This window comes from Lepus europaeus, chromosome 9, assembly GCF_033115175.1.
Source record: "Lepus europaeus isolate LE1 chromosome 9, mLepTim1.pri, whole genome shotgun sequence".
In the NCBI taxonomy this organism is placed as follows: domain Eukaryota; kingdom Metazoa; phylum Chordata; class Mammalia; order Lagomorpha; family Leporidae; genus Lepus; species Lepus europaeus.
Genome location: NC_084835.1, coordinates 29,814,580 through 29,839,240, shown reverse-complemented (window position 1 = coordinate 29,839,240; position 24,661 = coordinate 29,814,580). Strand labels below are relative to the sequence as shown.

The 24,661-nt window shown below is 40.5% G+C and overlaps 1 protein-coding gene across 5 annotated transcripts in view; it reads left to right on the top strand.

The window, feature by feature from the left end:
- ERC2 (ELKS/RAB6-interacting/CAST family member 2) overlaps positions 1–24,661 on the top strand; it is a 1,040,531-nt gene that overhangs the window by 426,785 nt on the left and 589,085 nt on the right. For all 5 annotated transcript variants that reach the window (XM_062201107.1, XM_062201108.1, XM_062201106.1 and 2 more), the window contains one exon: positions 17,047–17,214. In XM_062201107.1, the coding sequence (XP_062057091.1) occupies positions 17,047–17,214 (168 nt within the window). The remainder of the gene's footprint in view (positions 1–17,046; positions 17,215–24,661) is intronic.

Below are 24,661 nucleotides of genomic sequence, written 5' to 3'. Positions count from 1 at the left end.
TTATATACAGAAGATCGATTCAGTATATACTAAGTAAAGATTTCATCAGTTTGCACCCACACAGAAACACAAAGTGTAAAAATATTGTTTCAGTACTAGTTACAGCATCACTTCACATTAGACCACACATTAAGGACAGATCCCACATGAGATGTAAGTACACAGAGACTCCTGTTGTTGACTTAACAATTTGACACTCTTGTTTATGGTGTCAGTAATCTCCCTTGGCTCTAGTCATGAGTTGCCAAGGCTATGGAAGCCTTTTGAGTTCGCTGACTTTGGTCTTATTCCGATAGGGTCATAGTCAAAGTGGAAGTTCTCTCCTCCCTTTAGAGAAAGGTACCTCCTTCTTTGATGGCCCCGAATTTATTTTTGTCATAGTAAGGTTTCATCTTATTATTTTTCTAAATATTCAGTTTGTAGCCATTAATAAATGGCATAACATATTTTCTCTGTTGAATGTGTCACCTGTTTTGTGTAATACAGGGATCTCCTTTTTTTAATGGACTGATTTTTTTTTTTCTAAATCACTGCCAAACTATTTGAATTACCAAAGCTTTAAAATAGGCTTTAGCATCTGGAACATTCACCTCCTGCAATCCTAAAAGTTTATAATAGATAATGACTTTAGAGAACATTAGGAAAATTTCACTGGTTTATAGAGGAAGTAGGTGAGAAATAAACAACTTTCCCCAATGCCCCAACCCTAAGATGCCAGCAGAATCAGAAATGGGCCTGGAATGATTTTTTAAGAAAAGATTTGTTTCTAGCTGGTGCCGTGGCTCAATAGGCTAATCCTCTGCCTTGCAGCGCCGGCATACCGGGTTCTAGTCCCAGTCGGGGCACTGATTCTGTCCCGGTTGCCCCTCTTCCAGGCCAGCTCTCTGCTGTGGCCAGGGAATGCAGTGGAGGATGGTCCAAGTGCTTGGGCCCTGCACCCCATGGGAGACCAGGATAAGCACCTGGCTCCTGCTGTCGGATCAGCGCGGTGTGCTGGCCACAGTGCGCTGGCCACAGCAGCCATTGGAGGGTGAACCAACGGCAAAAAGGAAGACCTTTCTCTCTGTCTCTCACTGTCTACTCTGCCTGTCAAAAAAAAAAAAAAAAAAAGATTTGTTTCTGTATTTTGAAAGTCAGTGTTAGAGAGAGGTGTTCTATCTGCTAGTTCACTCCCACAATGGCGATCACTCTGCCAGGCTGAAACCAGGAGCCAAGAGCTTCATCTAAGTCTCCCATGTGGGAGGCAAGAGCCTAAGCACTTGGACCTTCTGCTGCTATTTTCCAGGCCATTAGCAGGGAGCTAGATTGGAAGTAGAGCAGCCAGGACTTGAACAGGCACCCCTAGGGCATGCCAGAATTACAGGCAGTGGCTTTACCTGCTACACCAGAGGGCTGGCCCTTGGAATTGATTCTGAACCAGAAGATAGGACATTAAATCACGGCTATGCTATGTTCACCCTGTAAGCCTCAGAGATTGAGGATTTCCGCCTATAATCAGCATTTACCTCCAGTGTATCCCTGAGCACATCACCTAACAAAGTGCTAGCCTTACGAGGTGTCTTAGAGCACTCAGTTGACTCTGAGTAGAGACCTCCTTAATCCAGTCCAGTGGAGTGTCCCCATTATACTAGACTCAAATGTTTCTTGTCCATGAGTTCTAAAAATTCTTTAGAACAGTCTTTGCTAGAAATATTCTGAAGGATATTATTACATGCTTTTAGAAAAAAAAAAACAGATTCTGTAAAAAAAAATATATAGATAAGGAAAATGTAAGTGAAATCAAGTGTCAGAAGATCTTTGCCATGGAACTGTCCAGAACCTTTAGTTCACTGATGTCTACCATAAATCATGAGAGCTCACCATATTTCCCACATCTGCTTGATCACCCTCACTCCCACGCCCCCAGTTAACTTTTTCACAACACCCAAGGGAATTTCAAAGGACAAATATTTTTACTTTATAGGAGTATTGCATATACTTGGAAAGAAATTTCTTTTAAATGATAAAAAAAAGAATATTACAATTAGGGACATGCTCAATCGAACTTGCCCCAAATGGTGGAGTTGGAAATGTGCCAGGGGATTCCAATACAATCCCATGAAGACTGCATGTACCAATGCCATCTCACTAGTCCAAGTGATCAATTTCAGTTCACAATTGATCATACTGATAAGTCTAAGAGTCAAGGGGATCACACAAATAAGACTAGTATCTGCGAATACTAACTGATAGAATCAAAAAGGGAGAGAACGATCCAACATGGGAAGCGGGATACACAGCAGACTCATAGAATGGCAGATGTCCTAAATAGCACTCTGGCCTCAGAATCAGCCCTTGAGGCTCTCGGATCTGGCTGAAGAGTCCATGAGAGTATTTTAGGCATGGAAAACCAAGACACTCTGGCAAAAAAAACAAAAACAAGAGATCCCAGTGGAGAGAACGGGGCCATCAAAGAAGGAGGTACCTTTCTCTGAAGGGAGGAGAGAACTTCCACTTTGACTATGACCTTATGTAAATAAGATCAAAGTCAGCGAACTCAAGAGGCTTCCATGGCCTTGGAGACTCATGACTAGAGCCTAGAGAAATTTCTGATGCCATAAACAAAAGTGTCAGATTGTTGGGTCAGCAACAGGAGTCACTATGTACTCACTCCTTATGTGGGATCTCTGTCCTTCATGTGTTGTCCAATGTGAATTAATGCTGTAACTGGCACTCAAACAGTATTTTGCACTTTATGTTCTGTGTGGGTGCAAACTGATGAAATCTTTGCTTAATATATACTAAGTCGATCTTCTGTGTATGAAGATAGTTAAAAATGAGTCTTGATGTGAGTGGAATGGGAGAGGGAGCAGGAGATGGGAGGGTTGCGGGTGGGAGGGAAGTTATGGGGGGGAAAAAGCCATTGTAATCCATAAATTGTACTTTGGAAAATTATATTTACTAAATAAAAGTTTAAAAAAAGAAAAAAATATTGTAGATGCCAAGTCTTGCTTTCAGTAGTTATTATGTTAATTTTTTCTAAAGATTTATTTATTTGAAAGACAGAATTATAGAGAGGAAGAGAGAGCGAGAGAGAAAGAGAGAGGTTTTGCATCCACTGGTTCACTCCCCAGATGGCCACAACCACCAGAGCTGCACCATTCTGAAGCCAAGAGCCAAGAGCCTCGAGCCTCTTCCGGGTCTCCTACGCGGGTGCAGGGGCCCAAGGACTTGGGCCATCCTCCGCTGGTTTCTCAGGCCATAGCAAAGAGCTAGATCAGAAGTGGAGCAGCCAAGACTCAAACTGACACTCATATGGAATGTTGTCACTGTAAGCGATGACTTTTCCCTCTATGCCACAGAGCTGCCCCCAACATAGATTCATTTAATTGGGACCAAAGATAAGACCAAATGCACTTTTAGATCTTAAAGAACTAAGAATCAAAATCAAAATCACATACTGGATGAAATTGCAATGTAAAAGTTAATAAAATTTAAATTAATATCATTAACTGAATGGGGAAAAGTATGGCGTTTGCTGAATGTAAATTTTTTCTTGATATGCTGTGGGACTGACCACTATGGCTCAGGTGCTAGCTTAGGCCTACAGAGTTGTATGCTTTGTGATGTCCCAGTTTCCTCATTGATTGCCTTTTTCATATGAGAGCTGATGGACCCATTGTTTATGTGGTCACCAGGAGGCACTGTGGCTGAGGCTTGGAGGGAGTGTATTAGGGACATAAGTGATTGCCTTGAAGCTTTCTCTATTTCACCATAAAGCAATCTTACGTGCAAACACAAAGGCACATACGAATGCTCCCTGAGTTACATTGGGGTTACATCCCAGTAAACCCATGGTAAATCAAAAATGCTGTAAGTTGAAAATGTGTTTAATACCCCTGACCTACTGAGCATCACAACCTAGCAACACAATACGTGTTATAGTGTCAGTGTTTTCCTCTTGTGATTGATAGCCTATGGGGAGCAGTGGCTTGCTGCTGCTGCCCAGCATCCTGAGGGAAAATTGCATGTCACTAGCCCAGGAAAAGTCAACCTTCATAGTATCCTGCTGAATGTGTATCACTTTTACATAGATTAAAGCATTGTAAGACAGTCGTATGTCAAGGATCATCTCTGTTGAAATCTCTTAGCATTCCTTGGTTATAATGAGTTATTTGCATGATCCAGAATCAATTCATTTTACCTTTTGAAACCTTCACAGGAAACATGGCATAACAAGGAACAGAAAAGATAGTATTAGAAAACTTCTTATTCCAAACTCATGGAACCTTGAACATAGGTTCCCATCTTCCAGAAATATTTGAGAGTCATGGCACTAAAACCTGGATTTAAATCAAACAGCTGCACCCTCCAACTTGTTCTTTATAACTGCTTCCAAGATACCTGGCTTGAGCTTACTTATTTGGATTTATTGAAAAGCATTGACTTTGATATCACAAAATTGTTGCTTAATCTTAGTACCAAATTATTAGTAATTTAAATTCTTTGGGCTTCAATGATAGTTTAGAACTTCCTTGAGACATCTAAGTAAGATCAGTATTTTAAAATTGTATGTTAAAACACAATTTCATGTGCCTACTTGAAGGGAAAGTACAATATTAGGTGATACATGGTATTTTCTTAAACTTGCTTGTTTTGGTAATAGTAAATATTTTGAAGATGGGCTTTTCAAATGTTAGGAGGTATTGAGATTGATAGCTTTGCAAATTGGTTTTAAGTATTTTGAATTTATAACTATCATCATGTTGCAAAATAACATTGACTTTGGAATGGCTTACTTCCTTTTGTAGTAATTCAAAAATATTATGACAGCTATAGTTTTATAGTGAGCATAAAAACCAGTGAGGTAAGTTCAATGAGGTAAGGTTAGTGTTGGAAGTTTTATTAACAAAAACTTTAAGTATTAACACATGAGTTACAATTCCCATGTGTTTTCAGAAATTTGCTGGAACTGAACTGAACATTAAATTTTGAACTTTGGACTAGTCACTTAAAACCACCTAATTTTAGTGTAAGTAGTAGCCAAAAACTTAAGTATGAAAACAGGCTTTATAAAGTTGGCTGGATTATTAACCCACATATGATACGAATTCTTCCATGTAGGTGATACAAAGCACTCTTAAACCACCATTGTTTTCTTCAAGTTGGTGGCATGTGGAACTTGGGTATAATTTTTTGACAGGTAGGTAAGATAAATGCATCTTTACAACCTGAAAATCAACTGTGTTATTAACAAGCTGGTGATTGTAACTTAACTTTAATAAGCATAGCATGTGGTTCTACAATACTAAATATCCCCGAATTTTATTTTTCTGTGTTGAAGTTATATAAAAGAACAGACATAATCTAACAGGAAAGTATACTGTAAATTATGAAGAACTCTATAATACAGCCATTTTTGTTTCTTTTTGTGCTAGCTAAGTATTTTAAAATATAACATGGGCTTTCCCGCTCATCTTGTATAGAAGCCTTTGATTGCTAGCTAGAAGCTAGCACACAGAAATTGGATCAAATAGTCCTTGATGTCCACAATCAGTGTCACTCCATTGGCCGCCATGGCAACAGGAGGATATGTACAGCACTGGCATTAACTAGCCACCTTGAAAGACCCAGGGCTTATTGAAATGAACAGTTCTCCTGTTACTACTCATGCCTATGCAAGGGAGCAAGACCTTATCACAAGAGATTGGGAACCAGAGGCCATTTAGGAAAGGGATTTCTCTGTTTCCAACTGCTTGGTTGTTCTCTCCCTACACGTTTTTCCCGATTTGATCTCAAATGGCCACATCTAAATGTGCACAAGTTGTGCTCATTAGTCTTCTGGAGAAATGCTGATCTGATTACAGAGCTCCTCATCCACGCCTAGGTCAGACCACGGTCTAGAAGCTTCTGAATTGTATAGCCTTTTGCCTTATGGATGTTTCCTAGCCATCTCAACTTACTACACATGTTCTATCCTTTACTATTGATTTTCTTTCCTCAAGTCTGAGTCTCCCCATCTTTCTCAGTGCAGGCAGTAATTCCATTATCTCCTGAGTCATTCTAGCCAATCAACCAGGAATCGTCTTGGATTTCTTCCTTCATTTCACAGACACATGTACAAATTCTTGGTTCTGCCAGCTGTCTCCTTGATCTCATTTCAGAATGCATCTCTCACACTCCTCGATTCTAGTGTGGCAGCAGTGCCTCCCTTCTGGTCCTCCACAGCAATTTCCTATCTGTCCCCCAGCCTCCATTCCTGTCCCCTGGTGTCTGTTTGCCATAGAATAGCCTAAGTGGTTTTTGAGAATAAGCACATCAAACTTTTCCATCCCTGGCCAATGGTCTTGAGTAACGTTCTTGCTTTCTGATTCAGCAAGGTATTTTGTACTCACTGTGTACATTTGCCACCTCAAACTTATTTCTATGAAGGAATCAGTTTCTTTTAGGGTGGCTTGGTTTTCAGAGACCACATACTGGGTATGCTCATCACTTATGAAGTAGCTTTTTTTTTTTTTTTTTTTTTTGCTGTCCCCTACAAAGAGATTAATTCTCTCTGCTGCATGATGAGTTTTTTTAACTTTTATTTAAGAAATATAAATTTCCAAAGTACAGCTTTTGGATTACAGTGGCATTCCCCCCAAAAAAAAACTTCCCTCCCACCCGCAACCCTCCCATCTCCCGCTCACTCTCCTATTCCATTCACATCAAGATTCATTTTCAATTATCTTTATATACAGAAGATCAATTTAGTATATATTAAGTAAAGATTTCAACAGTTCACACCCACACGGAAACACAAAGTGTAAAGTACTGTTTGAGTACTAGTTATAGCATTAATTCACATTGTACAACACATGAAGGACAGAGATCCTACATGGGGAGTAAGTGCACAGTTGTGACTCCTATTGTTGACTTAACAATTGACACTCTTGTTTATGGTGTCAGTAATCACCCTAGGCTCTTGTCATGAGTCTCCAAGGCCATGGAAGCCTCTTGAGTTCGCCAACTCTGATCTTATTTAGACAAGGTCATAGTTAAAGTGGAAGTTCTCTCCTCCCTTCAGAGAAAGGTACCTCCTTCTTCGATGGCCGTTCTTTCCACTGGGATTTCACTTGCAGAGACCTTTCATTTAGGGTGGTTTTTTTTTTTTTTTTTTTTTTTTTTTTTTTTTTTGCCAGAGTGTCTTGGCTTTCCATGCCTAAAATACTCTCATGGGCTCTTCAACCAGATCCAAATGCCTTAATGGCTGATTCTGAGGCCACAGTGCTGTTTAGGACATCTGCCATTCTATGAGTCTGCTGTGTATCCCGCTTCCCATGCTGGATCGTTCTCTCCCATTTTTATTCTATCAGTTAGTATTAGCAGACACTAGTCTTATTTATGTGATCCCTTTGACTCTTAGACCTATCAGTGTGATCAATTGTGAACTGAAACTGATCACTTGGACTAGTGAGATGGCATTGGTACATGCAGTCTTGATGGGATTGAATTGGAATCCCCTGGCACATTTCTAACTCTACCATTTGGGGCAAGTCCGATTGAGCATGTGCCAAACTGTACATCTCCTTCCTCTGTTATTCCCATTCTTATATTTAACAGGGATCACTAAGCTTTTTTAAGTGGACAAATCTTGAAAATATTTTCAACTTAATATTTGCTATTTTCTGAGATAGCATTTTAAGTAACATTACAGTCAAAGGTCTAAGAGTTCTTTTTTGACTCTTTTTTTAAAGAAAATATTTATTTGAAAGACAGAGTTACAGAGAAAGAGAGGGAGAAGCAGAAAGAGAAAGACAGAGATGGAGAGCTTCCTTCTGCTGGTTCACTTTCTAGATGGCTGCAATGACCAGGGCTAGGCCAGACTGAAGCCAGGAGCCCAGAACTTCCTTTGTGTCTGCCATGTGGGTGCAGAGGACAGCTTCCACTGCTTCCCCAGGTGCATTAGCAGAGACCTAGATCAGCAGTGGATCAGCTGAGACTTTGACCAGTGCCCATATGGGGTACTGGTGTGGCAGATGGCAGCTTAACCCACTAGACCACAATACCAGCTTGGTTTAATGGTTCTATCAAATAGAGTTCAACAAATTAGAAAAAATCCAACAGGAAAATGGGCAAGGGTTATAAACAGCAATCAAGTGAAAACATTTTCATTCAATTTAACTTATAAATTTTAAAATCATCATTAAAACTATAGTAGTATATAATTTTTGTTTGAAAAAGGGAATCCTTTTTAAAACAGAAAACTCATCATTTTTATATTGTTATTTCTAATTTGAAGTTAGTATTATAAAGCTTTCATGTCTTAGATTTTACATCTATGTTATTCCCTTCTTATCCTCAAACTTGTGTTTATTAATGATAGTGACATAAAACGGAGGTGCTCTGTTTCAACTCCCGATCCTCACACATATATGGTTAAGAAGTTAGAGGCTGACTGTTTTAATAGGCTGTATACCTAACATCTAGAACAATGCCCAGCACAAACTTGATTCTTCCTGTTCATTGAGTGAATGGATAAATGGTTCTAGTTATTGGCTATGAAAAGGAAACCTACAGAGAAGAGACCTCTAAAATCAAACTAGCTGCAAAAGTGGAAGAGCAGAATGATGTAACCAGCCTAGAATTAGAGGCAGACACACCCTCATCATCAGAGTCTGATCATGCAGTCACTGAGGGACATTTTCTTCTGTAGGCAGCTTTTAATGTCATCAGAGATAGGTGTAAAAATTTTTCAAAGCACTGAGTATTCTGAAATCTTCTTTCAACCAGACTCCTGATAGATTCATGCTGACCAAATTGCCACACCAGTTAGGTCATAGACAGTTACTTGATTTTCTTTTTGTGGAGATTGGTAGCCTCTGATGGTTAGAGAGGAGAGGGCTGTAGGACATCTGCTGCAATACTCCCCCTCCAGGTGAGGGTGTTCATCAGTCCTACAACACCTTTGTGTACTCCTTGAAGTTCTGGCTGTCTTCCTAATGTGATGGTATTTCCTGTGGCAGGGAGCAGCCAATCTTGTGTTTGTTGCTGGGCCCAAATCTTCCTGAGGCATCTGTATGCAGGTGAGACCAACATTCCAAGCCTGGACTCCATCTCAAGGGTTGAAACTTTGGAGCTTATTCTAATCGTAGACCTGTGCTGACAGTAATGGCAATCCCAAGTCACATGTGACTGTAGAGCTGAAATGTTGCTAGTTTTGACTGAGATGTGCTGAAAGTATAAAATAAATGCTGGGTATTGAAGACAATCTGAAAAAAATAAGAACATTGTCATTCATGTCAGTTACATGTTTATTCATACTATTCTAAATATGGTAATTTAAATTACACATTATTAAAATTAATTTCACCTTTTTAAGCTTTGGCTATTAGAACACATAAAATTACATATATATATTTTGGATACAGCATCCTAAATCTTGTTCCTAGAAGAGTCATTGTGCCTATACAACATTGTCCAATTGTTCCACACGTCTCATCCACCACTCACTTCACTATATCAGTTATGCTTACTGAACAATTTTCTGCTGTTCATCCAATGTGGGGAATATCAAGGTGCATTTGGTAGCTGACTCTGGGGTTTCAGCTTTTACTTAAAGCCTTTCATAGGTTAATTAAGTGCTCCTGAAGAATTGATTCTCTCCGGGGACACCCAGATACCTGCTTACCCAGACACCCCTCTGCAATGACACACACATCATAGGTGCACACTAGCGTGTTTGAAATCCACGTCAGCTGGTAGAATTCTCTGGTGCTTGTTAGAGCACACAACATTATTTGCTAGTTCTCCACTCTTCCCCAGTGCTGTTGATCAGCGCCTTTTATTACATTCCTGCAGCATATAAATCAGTGGATTAGAGGTTGTGGAAAGCAGAATAATAAAGTATAATAACAATAGCAAGAATTTATGGAGTGTTTCTGGGTGCCAGGCACTGTGTTAAGAGCATTACCTGTTTTTTAATCCTCAAAATAATGGGATGAAGGAGGTACAATTATGATCTCCACTTTACTTGTGACACTTTAGCTATGTTTCCCCACATTTGGAAGGCCTGTAGGTAAGTCCATGGCTGTTGCTTTAAATTGGTTGAACACATGATTGCAATGTGGAGGATATAGAAACAAAGTTATCCCCTTGAGCCACTTCTCTGGCCAAACTTAACCTCAGGTAGATGACTTCAAGGGTTCCTTTCTCTTTCTTTCTCTCTGTCTCTCTCTCTCTGTCTCTCTCTCTGTCTCTCTCTCTCTCTCTTTTTCTCCCATCTCCCTAGAATCTTAATCTTTAATTCCCATATCGGTTCTAGAGGATTCTGCTTCCTTTTTCTCTTACCTCTGTTCTCAGCTGTCATTTCCTCCCTTTTTAAATTTGAGGGGAAAGGAGAGGGCAAGTAGATTTTGAAATCTGAATGTAGGGAGAGTAAAGAGAAGCACAATGGCCCTGCTTCCTCTTAGGTTCATGGTAATCGATAAAACGAACCAATCTTTCTACTTTTAAAAGGTGCCTACTTCTTAACAAAAGCAAAAGTTGTTGTAATAATCTTGGAGTGGTTAAACGCATCATACTCTGAATCCAACTCATGTGAGGGACTGAAGATTGGTATGTGCATAGTGGGGGCAGCCTGTTTCGCAGGGTCACTTGAGGACCTGGCCTCACCAAGAGTCTGCCATCTTGGAAGCTGGGAGCTGCCTGGGTCTCAGAGGCAGCTGTAGAGTTGGGAGGGGGGACCCACAAGAAGTGATGTGCCTGTATCCTGCTCTCATTTTCCTGATAAAACGTGGCACCTCATCTTCCTGCAAGGAGGCTTGAGACCCAGAATCTTCCCTGTGTTCTGAAAGACAAAGCGAGTTGGATGGGAGTGAGGACTAGTGGTTACTACCACAAGCTTTGGGTTTGGGTTATTTTTAGTGTTTGTCTTTGGAGGTTGTGTGTATCATGCCTACTTCCAACTTTGAGACCGCCTCCCCATATGAATGATTGCAACTTGAATCAAATTCAAATATTCTCTTATCCCACATCTTCTATTAGGGAATGCAAACAAAAGAAATTTTGAATGTGAAAGAAAACTATATTGGAAGCTTTTGTGAACATTCCAGTTTCAATATCCTTTTAAGGTTCTTTTTTCGTTTTCTTTTAAGGTTGTTCTTTGTGTTAGCATGCTTATTCAATTCCTGAAGTGTTGTCTAGGAAGTAGTATTTAATCTGTGAAAATTTTCATATGGTCCCTGTTTCTCCCTCAAATGCTTTGTGCTCAAGTGTGGCTGTAGTCATTTTAAAACTGAAATGAACCGTTTGATTTTTGAAAATTATTTATGGCATATCAAGTAGCACTTAGTGTTTTGTCACAACATTGAAACTGTTTCTGAAGGCCCACATAAAATATGGCAGAAAGGTCAGGAGCCTGTTGGGTAGAACTTCTAGAAACATACCTCACCCTTGGAACTGGCTATAACTCCTGGGTGCTGACATGAAGATTAATAATGCTTAACTCTGATTTTAGCAATTTTTGCCAATTTCATTGCCATGGTCCTTTGCTTTCAAGTTATTACCTGGAACTGAAGTGATAACAAATGTTTTATGTTTTATACTGCCAGATAAAAGGTTAACTTTTCATATGTTACACGCTCTTACACACACATACACAACCAGATCAAAAGGAAATGCGTCATTCACCGAAAATGGAAGGATTGTCCTAGTTTTAACATTAGGTGGCTAGTTCCCATGTGGTCAAGTCATATGTAAAGATGGGAAATTCCACTCTATGGGTCTTTGTGCACTGACTCTATCATACAGTTCTAATTTTCTTTTGTTTTTCTGGGAAATGATGGTGCTCTTTGCTTTGCCAAGTATTATTATTGAGTCAACTGCCAAAATTTGAGAGAGAGAGTCAAGGGTCCTTAAAATTATTTGGTGTTGAGTGAAGAGGCAGAGAAAAGTATTCCATATTCCCAAACATTTTAACTTTTGTGTTTCTACCTGATGTTGGAATATAATCCAGACTTCAAGGTTTTTCTGATTCATTTTAGAATGATGTACACTGTTGAGTGAAGTTGCAGTATTAGTGAGCAGAATTTAACCACATTCATTGATACCCAGTTTAGAGCTACATACTCCAATTTTAATAGAGTATTCTTTCTTGCTTGATCTTCCCCATGTTTAAATCACTGTGCATCAGGGGCCTGTGCGTCTGCTTGTGGTTTTGCAGCATCTGGAAGTTCAAATTTGACTTTAGAAATGATGTCATACTTGCTTACTGCAAACTGGGGTAATGCTGGTTGAGGATTGGATGTGGTTCAGGTCAAAGTTTTGTATTAAAAAAATAACAAAAAAGGCCCTCAAGCTTCGTTTCTCAATTCTCAGAGACTCCGCAAATATCTAAAGATAGAATGGAGGTGATTGAAGGGCATGATCCAAATTCCTTTGAAGTTAAGTGCGTGCTTTCCGGCACATGGAGAATAAACTTCCAAACAAGACCTCAGCTGGCAGCGACTCCTTCCTGCCATGTTGAGTTTGGGTGTTGTGAATAGTGTGTTGATCACAACCATCCTTGCTCTCTACTTTATTCCTGCAGAAATATTCTCACGACTAGGGTTGCTTTTCATCTCTTCTGTGCTCAGGAAGGTGCAGCAGGGCACTGATAGATCACACATGGTGAAAAGGTGCTATAAATGTTAAGTGTCCTATTAGTCATTACAGAGCTTCTTTTCCTATACTCTATCCAGCAGCACTCACTACCTCCTGTGTTGTAATTTATTTATGTTCCGTTTTGGATGGTGGGCATTTCCTTTTAGTCCAGGTATAGATATGTGGGGCTAATGGGACTGCAGTCATGGATTGCTTCTCTGAATCCCATTGAGTCCTGGTAAGATTGTGTACAAATCTGTATAACTGACTGTACCCTCTGTTAACTACTATTATGGGCTGGGATGCTCAGCATGTCCTGCCAGTTTGCAAGGAACTCGCCAAATATCCACACTTTGTGTATAAAAGGAAAGTCATATATTTTCACTAGATAGGGTGAAAACTCAAAGAAAAGTTGTGGTGTCATTCCAGATTGGTAGGTAAAGAGAAATTTATTTATTTTAAAGATTTTATTTATTTATTTGAGAGAGAGTGTTACAGACAGTGAGAGGGAGAGACACAAAGGTCTTTCTTCCATTGGTTCACTCCCCAAATGGCTGTGACGGCCGGAGCTGCACCGATCTGAAGCCAGGAGCCAGGTGCTTCCTCCTGGTCTCCCACATGTGCAGGGGTCCAAGCACTTGGGCCATCTTTCACTGCTTTCCCAGGCCATAGCAGAGAGCTGGATTAGAAGAGGAGCAGCCAGGACACAAACCGGCACCCATATGTGTTGCCGGTGCTGCAGACGGAGGATTAACCTACAGCACCACGGCTCCAGCCCCTAAAGAGAACTTTAGCCAGAGGTAAGCCACCTGAGAATCTGCCGTGTTGACATCAGCTGGCATGAATTGTCTACCTTCCCTGCTCTTATCTCTACCATCCCACAAGAAGAGGTACAGCCAGCAGATCTCTGATGAATCTGCACTTCTCAGCATCTCTAATCACAGAATCACCACCTTTTCTCATAAGGCAGTCAGGCCGTGCTGGAACTCTAAGCACATGCCTGTCACCACCCTTTCCCTTACTGGGATATCCCAATCCCATCTTCTTTTTGCCATCAGAAACTGGAAAAACTCTGCTCACTCATCTCTATCACTTTTTTTTTTTTTAAAGATTTATTTATTTGAAAGGCAGAGTTACAGAGAGGCAGAGGCAGACAGAGAGAGACAGAGAGGTCCTCCATCCACTGGTTCACTGGTTCACTTCCTAGATGACCGCAGTGGCCAGACCTGTACCGATCTGAAGCCAGGAGCCAGGAGTTTCTTCCAGGTCTCCCACAGGGGTGCAGGGCCTAAGGACTTGGGCCATCTTCTACTGCTTTCCCAGGCCTTCCTTAGCAGAGAGCTGGATCGGAAGTGGAGCAGCGGGGACTCCAACTAGTGCCCAAAAAGAATGCCGGCACTGAAGGCGGTTGTTTTTACACACTGTGCCACAGCGTCAGCCCTTCCCTATCACCTTTGGCCTTTAGAAAGACAACATTGACACTTTTTTCTTGCCAAGGGTAAGAGAAGGAAATTTACTCCAGTAACAATTCTTTATCTTTGATGTTATCATCCTTTCTTGGTATGTTCTACCAACAACTAACTCCTGCATTTGAAATTGCAGAATGTATATCATATGCTTAGAGAGTATCTGTTGTCAACTTTTGGTTTCACAGTACATTGGTTAGGCTGTTTGCTGGAAGGCTGGGAGGAGGGGACAGGAGAGTTCCTCGTCCTAATCCTCACAGAGAGCTGTAGAACTGGGCCTGAAAGCCGGGTCCTCTTTCCCTTGTTCCAAGTTGCCGTTTGACTCTGTGCTCTCATAGTATTTACATATCTATCTATTTTACTTATGATAATATTCTTTGATTCTTTTTAGGGGAAAATTATCTTTGTTTCCTTTTCATCCAAATTTTACTTGCCTGTTGTATGAAACAGTGAAAATGTTCAACAAAATTTGTTACGAGATACAGCAGCTCTATCTCATTTCTTTTTGCCCAGGGCAACCCCTTTTAACTCTTGTTGCCTGATTATTTAGATGTCTTTAAATAACATGCCTTCATCTCTGCTTCCTGGTTGTTGATGTAACTTTTGTCTGTTGATTTCATGGTGTGGAGAGTAAGGATTAAACTCTTCCCTCACCTCAACAACCCATTCATTATCCATGTGCACCCACTGGCCCCTCCCCTGTCATTCTTCCACTGGGGTTATATGATAATTTGATTCCGAGGATGAGATGTTATGTTGTATTTTGTTCCCTTCCTTTCTTGAAAGAGATTCTGGTAAGAAATTTGTTAATCTTTATTGTACAGTCATGTATTTTTAACTTTATTGAAATATAAATTATAACTGCCCATTGGAGTATCAGTTATTAAACTGTGCAATTCTGTGAGTCTTGACAAATCTGTATACCTTGTAACTACTCTCAGAATCAATTTAGAGGACGTAACAATTCCCTCCTGGCCTATTGTAATCAGTCCTGTCTACCTCCTACCTCTGACAACCATCGCTGTCATTTCTGTAACCATAGGTTAGTTTTACCTCCTTTAGAATTTCATAGAAATGAAAATGGAATCATCCAATCAGCCCTCTGGATTCTTTCCACTCAACATGTTTTTAAGGTATACCTGGGTTTCTGTACATGTTTCTGATTCATTCCTTTTTATGGCTAGATATTATCCCAAGGAAACCCCAGTTTTATTCATTCACATTTGAGTTCAGTTCAGAATGATCTGTTATGAATAATGTTGTTATCAACATTTTTGTAAAAACATATTGAGAGTGCATCTTTTAGACTCATTGTATGATCTTATGTAATTTTGATTTGTTAGTAAACATAGTATATTCCTTTCTCACATCAAGGGGACTAACTGTGACTAATTTGAAATATCTCTCCCCAGAGTGACCAGGACACATCATAGAAGATGATCCTGGAACCCATGGCTCCATCCAACCGGGACCTTTATGTGTTCATCACATATTTAGATATCTTTAACAATTCAGAAAGCATAAGTGCTTGTGGTCGACTTAGTCCATTCAAGGGACTATAACAAATACTAGATTGAGTAGCTTATCAACACAAAAATACCAAAATACCCTGATTAAGTAGCTTATCAACAACAGAAATGTATTTCTTACAGTTCCAGAGGCAGGGAGGTCCAAGATTTGGTGTCTGGGGAGGGCTCATGCTCCGCTTCATAGATGGCTCCTCCTTCTTGTGGAAGAGATGAATAAATCCCCTGGGGTCTCTTTTATAAGGCAACTAATCCCATTCACGAGGACTCCACCCTGATGATCTACTTGCCGCCTTAAAGCATACCTGTTAATGCTGTCATTTTGGAGATTTAATTTCAACGTAAGAATTTTGGAGTGACACAGACATTCAGAAAATAGCTCTGGTATCTGCTAAGATGGCAGCACAATAGTTTTGGCAAAGTATCCAAATCTTTTTCTTTTCATTTTCTTTTTTTTTTTTTTTTGCAATCAATAAAAAAGGAAATGTCTTATTAGTAATTTATTAAATGTCATTGTTCAGCTGAGAACAATTTCCTTGGAAATCTCATACTGTTATTGATAATCAACCTTCAAATGAAGTATTTGTCGCACTGGCTTTTTAAGACTAGGTTAGTGTACATTTATAAACACAGATACAAATACGGTGTAGATCAATTAAGTAGAATTTAAAAAGGCTATAGAGGATTAACTTTAAATTGATCTTTTGATTGTTTTCATATGCTTTGGATTGTCTCATTTTTCTGCCACCCCAGTGATTTTTTCCCTATGATTTAGTCTGTGTAGTCCAGAAATAGAACTTTCTTTACACATGGCCTTCAGCATGTTAAATTTAAAAAATAAAGATGAAGTTTTCTCTTTCTATTAATAACATTTGAAAGGCAAGAATTGTAATTTTTAAAATTTTTGAGCTAAAGTAGAGTTAGGGAGTTTGGGGTTTGCTTTGTCTTTTTTTTTTTTTTTTTTTAAGTATTTGGAAAGCAGTCTTTCATAAAGCCGGAGAATGGGTGTTTTGTTTCCACATCAGTTTCTTCCCCCGGCAGCCTTCACTTCCTCCTGGCAACATGTATTTTTCTAATTTAGGAGTGTTTCTCTACGTGTCAATCTTGTTCTTCCAGATGTTCATTGTGTTCTCCACATTCTGGGAGGAGTGCCTGAGCAGCATCTCCCCTCCCTGGGCTCTCAGAGAGGAGGAGTACCCCTGTGCTTTGTTTCCCATAAGCATGGACACAAACATAGAAATACACTGTTTCATAATGTCTTATTTTGTAGAAACCATATATGTTAAAAAGAAAAAAAAAAAGCATTATTACTTAGAAAGGCCCACAAAGCTTGCAAGTGGACATGGGCTGGCCAAGCACATGGCACTGAGTGGTCCGGGACCTGCTCCTACCCCCTCCTAGGACAGCACTGATGGTGCCCCATGATAGCCTTCTTTCTTTTTTCCTGGTTTCAGGTAGATGCACTGAGATTACGACTGGAAGAGAAAGAATCTTTTCTCAATAAGAAAACAAAACAGCTGCAAGACCTCACGGAAGAGAAGGGGACTCTGGCTGGAGAGATTCGTGACATGAAGGATATGTTAGAAGTGAAGGAAAGAAAAATCAATGTGCTTCAGAAAAAGGTGAGTAGCTGACCTAAGTTCTTGCAGTTGGGAGCTGATAACATCTGTGTTTTGTCCTTCTAGTAACAATTGAGCATATGGCCAATAAATTACCTTGTAAGAATTTTGATTAGAAAGTATAAGCTTTTTACTTACTGCTATCTACCTTACTGGTAGTTGCATTGTATCATTTGTAACATGGCTTCATGGATTTTCTATTTGATTAACTAAAATCTAAATACTGATAATTTAGTTTTCATTTGCCAGCTTAAACATGGAGGTAATTTAACACATTTAAATGTAAAACAACTGAAAGTCTATGAAGTTAATGTTTTTTCATTTTATTACTGAGATATGAGCAATGCATTTTGTGGGACTTAAATATATTTTAGATATATTTTGTATTTACATCAACTTTACTGGGTCCCATTTTGCTGCCTTGGTTTATTCCTGCTGCTATAACAAAATACTTGTGACAGGATAATTTGTAAAGAACAGAAATTTCTTTTCTCACAGTTCCAGAAGCTGGGATGTTGAAGATCAAGGTGCTAGCAGGTTCTGTGCCTGACGAGGGCCCAATCTCTGCTTCCATGACTGTGTCTGTTGTGTGTTCTCCTAATTATCTTAATTATCTCTTAAAGACCCCATATCTTAAGCCTGTCACCCTGGAGACAAAGTTTCAGCACAGGCATTTTGAGTGTCCTATTCTGACTACATCACTTGCCAAATCCATGTGGATTTACTTAATTAGAATCAATGAAGGGGAAGTATAAGAAGTTCCATCTGCAGTGACATAACACAGAAGATAGTCTGTAGTCCCTTCTTTCCTTTTTCCTTTCAGCAGCTTGTTAACATTCAAAGGGACCCTGATCTTCTGATGGCACCTGGATTCTTCTTTTGGAGAACTTCCATGTGCTATATCTGCACAGTCTTGCTGGGTCCACAGAGTGTCCTGCCTCCCGCTAGAAAAAAGGGGAGGCAAGAAGAACCAATGGCTGCTGTCTTATAAAAAAGAAAATGTGTTGTAAAGATATAGGATTCTCAGATTCCCAGGCACCCACCTGAGAAACTGGGCAGAAGTCTGTGGAACTGGCTGAGCATGACATGGCTCTGCATAGGTGTGATGCTGGCACCGTGCTATAGCTGCAGGCCAGTGCAACCAATTGGGCCCTCCTTTTGGTGTCACTTGGCCGCCATCATCTCTCACCTGGCTTGTAACAACAGCATCCTGGCTGTTTTTCCTACTCCTAGCCTTATATTTGCTAGTATTCCTTTTAAAGCATAAAACAATTCATGTCACTCTGATCAAAACTCTCCAGTTACAACCAGGGGGATAATCGATGGGGCCTTGTGCAAATGAAAATGTAGAGCCTCTTGTTCAAAAACTAGAGAATTTCAGGATTAAACCAAGCATGGGGTCAAATATAGGCTCACAGGTCATGGGCCCAGAAAGCTCCTCCCATCCTCAGTGGTTTCCATGTTTACTCAGAGTAACAGTGGAACACTTACATGGACCTGCCTTCCTCTACAGGACTACATCCCCTCTCACTGTGCTGACTTCCAATCTTGCTGCTCTCTCTTCTACTCCCATCACATGAGCCATTGTGGCCTTTTTGCTCTTCAGTAAACACATTAGGCCTGCTGTCTCAGGGCTTTGACGTTTGTAGGAAGTTCCATGGGGACATTCTGTTCCTGGACCTATGCTGGTAGCCGTGAGCCGTATGTGGCTATTAAGCTCTTGAGTTGTGATGTTCTGTAAATGTGAAATGCGTATCTGATGCTGAATATCTATTACAAGGAAAAGAATGTAAGATCTCTCATTAATCATTTTTTCAATTGTATGTTGAAATGTAAATATTCTGGACTTATCAGCTAAAATAAAACATTGTAGTAAAATTAATTTCACCTGTTTCTTTTTATTTTTGTACTGTGACTACTAGAAATTTTAGAATTACCTTTGTGGTTCCCATTATGTTTGTGTTGGACAGAACTACTCTAAATATCCACACGTTTCATTCCTTGGCTTTTTTCAAGTTTCTGCTCTAGTCAGTGGTACTTTGTTGTAGCCCTTCTTTGCCCCTCTGACATAAAATAGCACAACCACCCATGTTCCTACCCTCTGTATTCCTTCATCCAGTTTTATTTTTGTAAGTAGAACTTATCACCATCTGACAAATGTATATATTTTAAAATTTGTCCTTTTATATTACTAGAATGTAAATTCCAGGAGGACAGATTTTATTCTTTTTCCACTGTTTTATCTTTACCACCCAGAAGGTATACATGGTCATTAAATATTTGTCGAATCGATGAATGTGCTCCATAAACTCTTGGGAAGGAGCATTTATTTGATTGGCCAGAGTCAGGTCACATGCCTACCCCTTACTATGAGGAAGTTCTTTCTTGGGAATTTGACTGCAGAATAGAGGTATGTCCACAACAGATTGTGCCTCTTTATCTCTTAGGAGAGGCTGTGACAAAATGATCACAGAATTCCTAATATCCAGACCCACACCTGCCTATGATTCTGCCTTTTCATCAGGGACTTTTCTGGTCTCTCCAAAACTCTGAGAGACAGATGGTCTCTTCCTAGTGCATTCTTGTTCTGTTATGGTCAGAAAGAAACCTGAACAGGACATTAAATACAGAACAGTGAGGCTCTCATTAAAAAAAAAAAAAAATTAGACTTAAACCGTACCATAGTGACCTTACCAAAGAGTTTAAAGTAGGGACAGTGCATTTGCTTGGAACTCTGAGTACTGGTGCTTTGATAGACATATTATTAATTCATAAACATCAAGATCTTAATGTACAAGGTCCTAGTCATTGGATCTCTCTTGCCTCACCAGCTAATTAATACAGGTAAGTAGAAAAGACCTGTGCAGAGATGGCTAAGGACTGTTGAATCTCAGGACTATCTAGGGCAGGTTGGAATAACGGAGAGACAATTATGGCAGCAAATCTTGGAACATTTCTAAGGAATCACTGGAAGACGCTTCATTTAAAATCTCTAGCAGCACAGGCTAGCAAACACTGATATTTATTAAACTTATGTATATTGAATATGGCATGCTGGATACTCCACTGTGCTTGTCACCTGCACGATGACTCTTGACCATAACCTGGTGAGACAGGTGGAAAGAATAATATAAGGAACTGAGGAATATGAAAGCTGTATTAAGCTTGCCCAAGGTCACACAATCTAGATATAAGGGTGTTTTTTTTTTTTGCCTTTGGGAAAATATAAATTGGTTAATACAAAGCAAGAGAATAAGGTTCATTTTCCTTTGGACTTTAGTTTTTATGAATACAACACCAGTTATGAGATTGTCACAGTTGTTTGTTTTCCTAGGAGGTGGGCCTGAGCATTCTCATTTATTTTTTTTTTAAAGATTTACTTATTTATTTGAAAGGCAAAGTTACCAAGAGATAGGGAGAGATCTTCCATCTGCTGGTTCCCTCCCCAAATGGCCACAATGGCTGGCACTGGGCCAAGCCAAAGCCAGGAGCCTGGAACTCCATCCAAGTGTCCCATGTGGGTGCAGGGGCTCATGGACTTGGGCTATTTTCTGCTGCTTTCCTAGGAACATAAGCAGAAAGCTGGGTGGGTAGTGGAGCAGCTGGGACTAGAACTGGTGCCCAGTGTGGGCATTGCAGATGGTGACTTAATCCACTGCACCACAGCACCAGCCCTAGCACTCTGATTCTTGAGTAAATGACAACTGTTTTCTCAGTAAAAATTTTAGGATGACACTTTCAGTGTGTAAGTGACAAATGAGCACTTTGAGCAATGTGAATATTTTATGAGATTTTAAACTATGCCCTCACCGCCAGACTCAAAGATTTGGGAAGCAATGTGGAAGCTCTTGAATGAAGCCAGTTGTAAGTGATGGCTCCTTTTGGCACCAGGATCACCATATCCACGTGTTTAATCCATATAGATCCTGGATTTGGAAATGCTTCAGGTATATTTGGAGAGGTGGCTCAGCGAGTGTTTACTGATGTATTTGGGAAGGAAATGAAACCATTGGCAGCATAATGATGGGGTGGGAGCTCTGTCATAGTTGCCATATGAAAAGAATAATCCCCAAAGAAGTGATGCACACAATTTGGAAACTGCCTCAAAATGTAGAAATAATACAGAAGCTAATGGGTCAATGAAGCAGTTGTCTTTGGGAGTAGACTCCTTGGAGTTTCAACCACGCTGAGTATAATTGGCTTTTTTAGGGTAAGGTTGGATGGGAACAGCATAAGCTTTGGATTAGGGTGTGTTGGCATGAAAAAATAATAAACTCATGTCAAAGTCAGAGGTGCAGTATTACTTCATATTTCTTTCTCATAGACTTGCTGGCAACTCGTACTGTGTTTTGATGCCAGTAGAACCGAGTAAGTGTCTTTCCCAGCCACGTTTAACCTGGCCAGGCGAAGCTTGCACCTCTGTCAGCTTTGCCCTCAGAGCTCTGCATATCAGAACTCTGCACTCCTACGTAGACCCAGCATGGACACAGGCTGTGAGATCACATGGAGGAGGAACTCAAGCTGAATAAGCAGGAACTCCAGGTGGCAGGCCATCTCTCATTAGGCTTTTGTAAGAAGACTGAGTTCATCCTGGCCCTACTGCCGTATTTGTGACTCTGCTGGCTGGTTCTAAAATGTGATGTTCTTTTAGCAGGGGACAAACATGTGCATGCATGGAAAGTGTTTAGTGGGCTATTCCCTTGTGGCTGGAGTCAGAGGAGCAGTGTGGTTTTCATGCTGCAGCTGTGGCATTATGTTCTCATACGGGACTTCAAACTTCAACTGATGAAGTGCGACCTGACTATTGAGTTTTTGTAGGAAATGTCATAAAACCTTGATGACATTGTACATTTGGAAAGTGTATAATGGCCAGGGTTTGAGGACATGGTAGCACTATTTGAACAAGATCAAATTTGGACTGTTAGGCAGCTTACAGATTTCTTGCAGCACAAACATGCTACCCAAGAAAAATTTTAAAAAGTCGTTATAATTGGACCAAAATTCTGTCTCCACTTCCATATTGGATCTCCATCCCATGAGCAATGTGAATTGATACAGCATAGGTACTTTATTTATTAGGGGTAGAAAAGCAGATGGTGATCTCTGTGGAAGCCAAGTTCACTGGCTGCCTACTAACTGCGTAGATCGCCCTGTGAGTGGGAGAAGGCAGGGAGGAATGAGTGGAGTGGGCTCCTGGGAGCGGTGTATATGGACCTTCCCACATTAGCAGTTTTTTGCTACCTTTTTGTAAGCCTGGTGGTGAAAATTTTGAATGATGATAAGCTGGGGGTCATGATGCTATGGAAGTGTGGCTATTAGCATACGAGTTTTTTCATAAGGTTTATAAGGACAAGTGGTACCTTGACAGATGGGTACAGAATATGGAGATTTCCACCTTAGTGTAAAATTGAAGTAAGATGGGGCTGACTTTTTGACTCATACAAGCTCTTTCTCAGTGTTTAAACATCTAGTTGCATTTTTATCCTCATTATTGGCAAACCTCCTGATTTTTTTGGCCACATGCAAAATCATGTTCATTTACTGAGTGCTTTCTGTGTGTCATTCAGTCACTATTCTGGGTCCTGGAGGTTCAAAGAGAAATAAGACATTCTCCAGTCTTCAAGAAGCTGACAGTCTGGCAGGGGGTGATAGACACATGTAATAGTGAATACGGGACAGTGGAAAGCAACACACAGTATGGGTGCCTCTGGCTACCGTAAGCAAGAAGGAATATCTAGAGCCCCAGAGTCTAGTCTGTTCAGCCAAATCAGAGATGCTGCAGAACCAGGATAGTTGTAGGAGACTGAGAGAAGGCACATCTCACTGTGATCTTGCGATGAGGAATGTCAGTCTGTTCAGGTGTATTCTCTGCTGGTGGCTACCACACTCCCTCCTCCCTCTGCCCTCACATCATGCTGTTAGTCAAGATTCACCATTCTGGGACTGAGTTTCAGATTTCACACAAGTGCCTCTGATCGGCAGGGTCTACCCAGGCCCTCTCTTCAAAGGTGGCTCCAAGCTTTGCACTTGAAGTTTCCACTCAGTCCTGTGCTACTCACTCGGAGAAGTCTTTGTTGATCCTTCAGTTGGAGAGAGGTTTTACACTCTTAGAGACGAATTCTTGGCTCAATTTGGAATTATGCACTCGTTTGGTGAGTGTTGGCTTCCCTACAGGGCTCACGGGGCCACTGAGTGCCCCTGTCAGGATCCCCAAGATATTCAGCTTCTTGCAAAATTCTTGGCATGTAATGGCCCTCCATAAAAATGAGCTCAGCCAATTCTTAACGGAATGAGAACTTGCTTTGAGATCTGCTTCTGGTCCAAGAATATCGTGAGCTCTGAGGAGAGTCATTGCCCTCGTGAAATGTCAACCCCCCCTCGCTGTTCTCAGTACAGCATGTTCTGTGTAGGCTGCAAGATGGAACCATCCCATGAATAATACAACACAGAGGAGGGAATGACTGTTGCTCTACCCACACCTAACACCTCCGGCTTTGGTTCCCTTATCTGTGGAAGGTAAAAAGGAATGAAGCCTTGAGTAAGGGAGCTGAACCTCTCTTCCTTCATTTTCCCTTCTAATAAAAAGAAAGTATGGCATTGATAGAGAATATGTGGTTCTTCTGCAAAGTACCTGCTTCCTTCCCTGGTTCTCACTTCTGACCTAGGATTGTGAGAGATGTCATTGCTGATTATGCATGGCCCTATCTGATTATAATAATGCAAATGATGATTTTTATACTAAAATGATTATTTGCTGTCAGCTGTACCCCTCCTGTCTACCAGACATGACACTAGGGGCTTTTTGTGAGTCCTCCAGTAAACCTCGTTGGCCTACAGGCACTATTCTAATCACCAATTTTGAATGGAGCCTGTGGTTGAGTAATGTGCCCAGAGTAACAGGACAGGACAGTGGTGGGATATTCTTCACCCCCACATTCTTCTAGTAGTTCGGTTTTTTGCCTCCCTCACGAGACAACGAGGATCAGTACTCTGAGAGATTTAAGCAACTTAGCTGAGATTGATCTATAAGGGGGTCTGTTTTTAATACAGAGACATCAGAGATGTAGCCACTACATAGTGTGATAAAAATAGCTAAACAATTAAATTAATAAAACACAACACCAGGTCTGAATTTTTCAAAATATACACTATGTTGCATGAAGGAAAAAGAAAGGCTGCAGTGAAGTGATCTTTGATTCTGGTTACCTTTTCCTTCCTTCATGGCCAGCTTCATGCACCACCACCTGATCTTTCTCTGCTTGTCATTTTGCATCCTTCTGGTTGTTGTCTCAAAGGTGTGATACCTCTAAATAGAACTTGAGACCTCTAAACAGCTCCCTGAGCCAGTCATGGATGAAGTCATGAATTGAGAGAGTCTTCCTGAGTCCTAGGTGGAGCACAGTCAGGTGAAGCCACTCTCTCTGCAGGGAGCTTGCCTTCTAAGGGATAA